The sequence below is a fragment of the Coccinella septempunctata genome, chromosome 8 (genome assembly GCF_907165205.1).
Source record: "Coccinella septempunctata chromosome 8, icCocSept1.1, whole genome shotgun sequence".
Taxonomy (NCBI): domain Eukaryota; kingdom Metazoa; phylum Arthropoda; class Insecta; order Coleoptera; family Coccinellidae; genus Coccinella; species Coccinella septempunctata.
Window position 1 is genome coordinate 18,894,550 of NC_058196.1, and position 9,747 is coordinate 18,904,296.

General features: G+C 34.8%; 1 protein-coding gene across 1 annotated transcript; it reads left to right on the forward strand.

Moving 5' to 3' along the window:
* Nucleotides 1-3,784: 3,784 nt before the first annotated feature.
* LOC123318823 (cytoplasmic dynein 2 intermediate chain 2-like) lies at nt 3,785-9,362 on the forward strand. The gene is made up of 2 exons (XM_044905568.1): nt 3,785-4,676; nt 8,666-9,362. The coding sequence occupies exons 1-2, from the start codon at nt 3,862-3,864 to the stop codon at nt 9,306-9,308; spliced, it is 1,458 nt and encodes a 485-aa protein (XP_044761503.1). The 5' UTR covers nt 3,785-3,861; the 3' UTR covers nt 9,309-9,362.
* Nucleotides 9,363-9,747: the final 385 nt, after the last annotated feature.

Here is a 9,747-nt window from a genome sequence, read left to right on the forward strand (position 1 = left end):
TCTCAAAAGAAGACGACATGAATGGTACATTCATTTTCCTCTATCTCGTTGGGTTGAAAAAGTTGTAGTTCAGGTATCACCAATTTTGCCCACCCTGTACATCTGAAAAAAATATTTTTTTATGTTTCATTGATTGAAAACTCTGAATTCGTTTGTTCTCAGAATGGGTCTTAAAAGTGTCTCAATTTAAATTGTTCGAAAAGTTGAATTCTCTTGATTCATTTCCTATCAAAAGAATATAATATGATGATGAAAACAGAGGCTGTCAACATTAATTGTTCTCACCCACTAAATGATCTTTTAGCAACAATTCGAATCAATTCTGCAGCTAACAATCTACCAATATTTCGAACAATGACTATTTGAATAAACAATCCAGCACGAACATGCAATGAAGCAGTCATAGATGATATTACTAATTCAAGTCATAATTATTCCAGGAGAATTCAATCCTGATAACACTGTGCTTGCACGGATTCACATAGGGATATTGGACATCGATATCTGGCTCACATGTACGTACAACAAACTATATCATGTATAACTAGGCTAGGATCATAGCTGCTCAATTCGCAAAATTAATTCTCCTAAGGATATGCTGGCATGAACTAGTTATTATTGCTAGATATTGCTCCGCACATGTACGGAGGTTCATACTGTGAAATTTTTTTTTAGATGATTTTTTATGCTAAGATCAATTGTGGTGAGTTTCTGTTCATAATTTCATCCTTTTTCATTTCATTTAGGACTTCGAAAATCTCAACATCAGATATCAAGAAATCTCGTGCAGTAATTCTTGCATTTCCCTTGTATTTGCCTACCGCGCGCTCTTGTAGTTCGCAGTGTAGTTCGTGTAGTGCGCAGTATGCAGACGACTGCGCACTTATCGCTAGCAGCCCAGAGGATCTACAGATAATGCTGGACACCTATAAACATATATACGAAGCTCAGGCCTTAGACTCAATATCGACAAAACCAAAATCCTGAATCCTGGTAAGTCCCCCTGAAAGCCTTCAAACACATATCAGCCTGGAGAATGAAACCCTAGAACAGGTCGAGCAGTTCAAATACTTGGGAAGCTTCATAAATACTAGGGCTAACCTAGACACGGAAATACACAACCGTATCAATTCGGCATCACGGGCATTCTGGAAGCTAAAGGTCAGAGTGTTTAAAAATCACGACCTCAATCTGAAGACCAAGACAGCTGTTTACACTACATCTATCCCTAAAATCAATTAATGCTAATCATAACTGGGAACAACTGGCCTTAGATAGGTCACAGTTATCTATGGTCCACAGTTATAATGGAGACTCGAAAAGAATTCAGCGGCGGCCAGATCTGGTTGGTGACTATCCATGCCCGGAGTGTGGAAGGATGTGTAGGTCACGGTTGGGTCTCTTCAGTCACAGGAGGGCACACAGTCGCAATTAGCCCCAAGAAATTATAAGTCTGTTCTTTATTTATGTCTTTTTGTAGATTAATTCCTGGTAACGGGATACAGCAATGAATGAATGCATGTAGTTCCCAGTAGGACTGCTTTCTGCATGTATCTGAAAGTTTGTTGGGTATCAGAAACTCAGACGAATTGAAAAATAGGAATGATTTTGATTTTCCACTCTTTCTTGATTGGTTCTGCAGTATCTCTACATCTTCGTGTCTTTCCAGTAGATTGTCTTCACTTGGAATCGCCACTTCAATAACTTTATTTCCATTTTTATAGCTTAGGGAGAGGTCTGGTTCATTGTGTGTTAGTCTTCGAAATGTAAGCACAGTGAGCTCTCAATAGATATTGTAACGATAATTTTTTTAAACGTAATCTGGAGTGTAATTGAGGGGATCAGAAGCCAAGGAGTAAAAAATATAAAGTATTGCATAAACTTTTTTTTAGGATTCCTACATATTTCCACAACTATTTTTTCATTAGTTATTTTCCTCAGGACACTCTATACTGCTAGTTATTATACAGCAAAGAGCTCACATTTTTTTCACAATTATTTAAGATGATTTGTTTTGATGGATAATAAATTGTAGTGAAACCGAATGAAAAATGAAAAATGTTGTATTTCCAGACAATATTTCAGTATTTCCATTGTTGTCTGTGGAATTGATATATAAATTTGAACTGAGATTTGCAATTTTCACGTAATAAAATATGATTGAAGTTCATTTTGAAATGAAGCTGTCCCCAAAATATGCAAAATACTCCTGATTAGAAAATGATTATGGTTCAACGGCACCTACGCATGTATTCAGAGGAGGGGTGAATTTATTTCTCCAATGAGTGATGAATACACAATTCAGCCATCATAGTTGGGGAGCCGACGATGCTATATCGGGATTTACTCGAGCGTCGTGGAGACCTAGTGGATTTTGAAGATTAGATGGTAGAAAGAAAAAAAGGTTCTATGATCTATGCACTTTCAGCGGTGGGGAAAGCGTCTGCAAGGTCCCAAAGATGTAAAAAAAATCGTCAGGTGAACATACTCGAGCGTGTCAGATTAAGATACTGTATATGTCCTACGTGTCTCTGATAATGAATTCATGCCTATCCGACAGTTTGCGCGGTGGGACTGGCCGTACAGAAGAGTTGGTATTTATTATGAAAGTTGTAGATAATAAAATTCCATACAACTTTTGTCTGAAGCAATTTCACATACTCTTAACCGTTCTCGAGTTAGAGGGCAATAAGGGCGAGAAGCTTAGCCACACATGCGAAAGGGCAAGGTCAATGTAGAATCCCAGTCTAATCTACAATTGTCAAAATGACAAGTTATTTCTATGATGTACTATTTTCCAACGAGTGAATTTTCGCTTCAGCATGTATCGCTAAACATCTCGCGTTAATCGCCATATATCTCAAGAACATTTGAACGTAGAAAAATTGCTTGGGAAAACATTTGTAGAAAATGTTATGCTCCACAACTTTTATAATGGATGCGAAAAAGATTTCAAGCCCAGGGCAGGAGATAATTCAAAAAAACTGATTTTTGTGACCTTTATGGCTAATTTTTATTGTTTCTGTCAGATTATAGTTTTTCCGTTATTCTTGAATCATTAGCTTCAAAATAAGAAAAAATGCCACCGCGCTCGAGAATGTACATTTTTTTTGCAACTTTGGCGCCTTCCCACACATTTTCGACACGCTTAAATTGTCCAGATTAAGAGAATATGTACTTTTCAACATGTAATTAACCACATATATCTTAATCTGACACGCACGAGTATGTTTTTTTTTTTACTATTCTGACAGGCTGTCCTAGACAATTCCCCCTATATACAGGTATGTAGGTTTAATTTTTGGTAGAGGTACTCTACAAGATCCAAGGTATGTCCCCTTATATTAATCTGACAATCCCGAATTTCCATCTTCGGCTCCCCAACTATCAGAATGGAGAACGGAATTATTGAATTCATTTGATTGGAATTAGCAATCTTTATGTTTTCTGTAGATTTTAGTTTCCAGTGATGAAAATTGAAATCAAAGTTTATACACAACTATAATTATTCCACCCAAATAATGTGAAAGAACATGTAACCTAAAACGAGATATGCAGAAATCAAAATGGTACTTGAATTACAGAATTCGATGAATGAAAGCGAAATTTTCATTTTCAAATTCGTGAAGAAAGTCTGAAGAAGGACCAAAAATGCATCACCTTTCAATGTTTCATACGACGAAGGATATTTTCGGGATGTAGCAATTCTTCAATCGTCTCCCATGCGAAAGGAGTTCAAGCTAGATTATTTGTATGAACGACGCGACGTTGTGAGTACGTTACTTGGAAACGGAACGATCACAACAAACGTTAAAAACTATCTAGGTGACATTCTTCTACCCTCATTAGTTTAACGTCAATATGTTCGGTGTTAAGCACAACGAATGTGTCGGATTCGACTCACGATGGTCTGTTAAAAAAGTGTATTATGAGGGATCTACACAAACTCCTCTTTACGTTTCCAAGGATGGAACCACGAACACCGTTGATAACAAGGAAATTGAAGTGCAGACTGATCCTCCTGAAGCCTTGAAAAACGTCGATTTTGATGTGGATAGACTGGCAGGATTCTTGACTAAGATGTATCCGAGGGTCAAAAGAGAGTTGGATGATTCGCACTCTATAGCTTTTGATAATTACACCTTACAAGGCGAGTTATGCGATACGTCCATCAAACTCTTGCAATCGGTCGAGGTTATACCACAAGACAAGTCGTCAATGGAAGCAGCGAATATAGCTAAGTTATCATCTTTCTCGTGGAATTGTAGCTCTAAGACTATAGCTGTATCGCTGAGCTACTCTCACCAAGCTTGGTGTTATGATCCAGGATTAGTTTTATTATACACTTTCGACAAAGAAGACAGGTTGCCCATTTCCCCTACCAAGAAGATCAACTGTGATTCTTGTGTTAGTCAGGTGCAATTTCACCCGAGTGTGGCATCAATTTTGGCAGGAATCACTCATTCCAGTGCCATTTTTCTGTGGAACATACATAACCGTGAAGATGAAACTGTTTTGATCAAAGTTAGTAGAACTGATAACTTATCATGTCTGAACTGGATGACTTTGGATTATGTTACTCTGGATATTGTCTTCTTGGTGACTGCCGGACTAGATGGTACAATAACATTGTGGCGATTCAATAATTCCTACTCCTGCGCGAATGTTTATAACAGGTGAATATTTATTCATTACCCCGTTTAATCTACGCTTTTTGACATCTATCAAGGTAAAAAACATAATGATCATCTCGAAGATTGCTCCTTTCGTTACATGGGTTATTGAATAAAAACTGGATGGAAATTTCCATGTTTTGAAAGCTGATATGTGTTTATACAGAGTCTTTATCAATCATAAATTGAAAAACATCGCATATGATATTAAATAACTCTTTGCTAATTCTTATTATGAAGTTTACAGAGGACAAAAAGCTCGATTTGAAAAAACCTTCTTTGGTTATTTGGGGTATCTCTTTTTCGATATAGAGGGTCTTTCGGAAATTTGTCGAATTTTTGTTTTACCATAATTTCTTAAATTAACAACAATTCAACTGGGAATTTGTTCTTATGTTTATGTTGTTTACCTCAATATAAGGAAACGTGATTTTGAAAAAGCTGGATCGAACTGAATAAGGGCATATTTCAGTTCAATAAAGAAAAAAAACTCTGTCTATAGTTTTTAATTCTTCATTTTATACTTTCGTTACCTGTGTGCAAAATTGCTTTCAAATCAATGGTCTACGAATCATAAAGCTTGTTACTCTAGAAAGTGATGAGTTTCAAAGACAAAATTGGTATAATTTCCCAATTGAAATTGCCAGTCATATTTCAGGAATGAAAAATGTTTTTGAGCATTTCAAAATCCAATTTCATTCACTGCAGCTTTTTTTGAAAGTTACCAACACTATTTTGGTTGTAAATAGGGAATATTCCTTCTGACGAAAATGATGTATATTTTATGAAATATCTTTGAAACGTCACATTTTGAAATAACCATTTCAACCGTTTCTCGAAACAAATTATTTTGAGCACTTAAAAATGAAAAATAAAAATGTGTATTTAAAGAGTTTTGTGAGAATTGCACAAGCTGGCAACATCGACTGAAATAGTCCTTGAAAATAAAGGACAACAAATGCATTATCTTGATGAGATAGGCAAAGATGGCTGTCTATGAAGTCTGCGACGAACGAGGAAGGTCGTAAAATTTTATGGGATTTTTATGGCCGGTTGCAGTTGAAGCTCGCCAGTAAGTACGCGCCTGTAGATCAACAGCTGTTATTTTATAAACAAGCTGACCGGACATTGTTCTTTTCATTGTCTTGTAAGCGCTGTTGCCAAATCGTGAACTCCGCACAAAGCGATTTAAATTTTAAAACCCCATATTTGAAGGACGATTTTGAAAAGTTTCCGCGGTGAATTTGAAAAAAATCATGAATGAAACTCATAATTATTCAGTTTAAACTTGCATATGCAGTGATAACCCGAATTGAGGAGAATTCCCCATTCTTTCATATGTGTGTAAACGTAGATCCGGAATAATAGAAAACACGCGTTATTTAAAAAATAACAATAGCCAATAGACTCTTTTCAAATAACGTGTGTTCTCTATTATTCCTGATTTACCAAGACAACTTATAATAATTCATTGAAAATAAGCCACAGATTGGGTACATCAATAATTCATTAATTTTGGAGAGATAATGCATACTGATAACAAAAATAAGGAAAGTACAAGAAAAAAATGTATTCAAGTGTTCGGATTAAAATATGATTTAATTCAGTACCGTCCTGATTATTTTAAAATTTTATATTTCACAGAACTGAGATAAAGAAATAAACCTAAAAACAAACTTTCAGTTGGATGGATGAATAATAAAAAATTTGAAAGATTTCAAAAACACTATGTATATATGAGCTATCTGAAATACCCAAATGGTTTATTTTTGAATTGAGCTGAGTGTCTCCTATTCACAGTTTACATTTATTTTGTTCGTTTACTCATGAAACATCCTTTATCTCATAGAATTTCAAAATAGATTCCCACTTCAATATAACAATCATTAATAAAGACACAGTAAAGACACATTCAGAGAGTCTAGATCAAACCTAAACGCGCGTACCTAATCCTTTTCTCGTAGATACACTTGTTACAAATATGTTTTCATTTGCCAAATGTACCTAATGATCTTCAGTTTCATTTCATTTCTTCACACTGCAGCTATAGGTATGAAATCTAGAAGCTAGTAGTCACCTCCTAGAAGTCTATTAATTTTTATCATTTTGTTTTTCTAGGGGAAGGGTGAGATTTTTTTTTCACACTGAACTGGTTGTTGGTATCGAAGATTGATGTTCAGATTAGCATACAACTAAATGTTTCTTAGGCGACGGATCGAAACCAATACTTCATTCACTTTTATTTAAGTACTCGGTTGGCCATGGAAATTTGTCACATTCCATTCTATAAAGTAAAAAAATGTGGGGTTATGACGCTTGTCAAAACATTTTTGGATTTTTAAATCTGCGCTATGTAAAAGTCTCAGTAATTACGTATTTCATCACAATGTCGAATGACTTCGGAAAATATTATATCGAAAATATGTGACGTAATTGACGTTTATACAAACTGATTGAAGGCATACCAAATCTAGTTTTTTGCATGGAAAATACAAGAGATCCATTTTATATATATTTATTTTTGGTATGGAAGAAAATTGAATTATTGACGCATAATATGCATTAGCTCGAGGAGAGTTAATGTTGGTTATCATCTTTGGCTAAAGGTTGAATACGTTACATCAGTGGTAGATTTCAAAAAAATCAACCGGAAGTTGAAATGCATATGATATAGTGGTTGGGAATAGTTTAGTTTCTCTTGAAGGAATTAACGGATGATTACAATAATGTTAAATTCTTCAACAAGGATCAACTTGCATCAATGGAAGTCAAAAAACTTAAAGGAAGTTTCAAGGCAATGAAGAATTTACCTTCAAACAAAAATTTCACATGAATAAACAGGACAACTGGTTTGTTTTAATGGCTGTTTATCTTTAATACTTTGATATAATGATCATAATTATATATTTATTGATCCCTTAATACATTTACAATGTATACTTAGGACAAGTCAAATGAAAAATGAAATAATTAATTTTCGGGAACTTATTCTACGATGAGGTTAATCGAAAATGAATTTTGCATTCGTTCACCATAAAATAAAATTCTCAAATGCCACCACTTTTTTGGGTCTCCCAATAGAAGGAAATTCTTTGTCATCCTCTTCATTGCGATATTTCTGATTGTGGAAACATCACTCTGAAATATAAGTCGTTTAGATTCAGATGAAACATTACATAAATTCACTTATATTGAATATGTTCGCTACCGTCTGATATATTGTACCTAGATATTAGAATGTCAGGGTTACCCACTATTTGAAAGAGCGGACCTGAATTCTAAATAGCACTTCCTGACACCATGTCTTCTCTCTAATCACATTTTTGTAATATTAATTGATATTAGTTGTTGCAACGGGGTTATGACCAACCTTACTCCGTTCTAGATACAAAAACTTGAGAAAATTATTTCATGGCCAACCGACTGGTAAAATAAATGCGAATGGAGTATAGATAATATTATTCGTTATTGGTGTCACAGAAAAATAATTGAATGAATTTCTTTGGTATGGAGCAGTAATTCAGAGCCCACTATGATGTCACGACAGTTTATAAAGATCCTCTTCATTCGAATAGAGAAACGATAGGGAGCTTTAGAAATATTAGAAGAGAATTTTTGGTTTTTGGGAAAATTTGAAAATGAGATGAAGAAGTAATGCTCACAAATTTTTCTATACCTTTCAATTCTCTAAATTGAAAAATTTATACATTTTTCTGAAAATCGTTATGAAATATTGTGAATAACGTAAAAATTGTTCATTCAGAAAAATATTACAATTTACAATAATCTGCCTCTTTTTATGGTTCTGATATTTCCATAGATTCGTTATTCCTCTATATTCTGTGGTAGTGGAAATATTGTTTCCAATTGACAAGAAAGATAACTTTGCGTGCTATTGTTGTTTGTCGAGTTTACGAATGTTCTCTGCTCTTAATGTCCATGAAACTTCGGACTTTATTTATTTTTATACTGTAAAGAGAATTTTTTTTCAGGTATCGAATCAAACCTCCTCTGATAGCAAAAAGTAAGGTGACAAAATCGAAAAATGACGCAAAGACCTCAGACCATGGTGTTGGCATTACCTGTTTCGACTTTTCTAAGCATCTTCCAGATATGTTCGTCGTTGGAACAGAGGGTGGTTTGATTATTCAGTGTTCCACCTCGAAGCCTAACAAAATCAAGGGTGGGACCGAAATAGATCCATTATATGACCCCGTCTACCAGTACTATAATCCTCACGAAAGCAGTGTGATATCAGTTCAGTTCTCGAAGGTCAAGAAAGACGTTTTTCTGACATCCGGAAGCGATCGCCAAATCAGAATTTATGTGATTGACCAGGAGGATCCTGCACGAGTTATTTTTGACAATTATTCTCTCGATATTTTATATTGGGTTCCAAATGAAAAACAGTTTGTGTTCGGATACGGAGGAAACAGTAAAATACATGTTTTCAATGTGATAACTGGAAAAATTCTGAAGATTGGTGATGATGAGGACGAGGTGAAAACATCACAACTGAATGCAACGTGTTTAGTTAATCCTCACAGGTCGAATATAGTGGCTGTTGGACTGAAGAAAGGAATTTTGGAATTGTGGTCAGTACCGTGGAGTACGTTCAGTCAAATGAATTCTTGAATTAATTGTACAATATATTTTTATGATTACAATAAATATATCTTTTTATTCTTCTTTCAGACTTATTCATTTGTTCCATTTCTACTGAAATAGTCTCCATAGCGACGCTCGTTTCACAGCGATAAAACATGCAAGACGGCAAAACGTAGCAAATTAGTTTTTCAGAATAAAATTCTGACATTTCTCAAATTCAAGATAACTTGGGAAACGAATATTTGTCTCATTTTCTCATGAAATGTCGAATACCACTCGAGATGAAATTCAAGCAGATAGAATATTTCTCTCTTGTAATATTATTCAATTTTGTGGATTTCCCGCAATCTCACTCATGATATTTTTCCAAAATTATCAATACAACGGCCAACAGATATACCTGCAAAACTGCTTATCAAAGATTATAGAGTAGAAAGATAGGAAACGAAGCGACTAAAGTGATGTG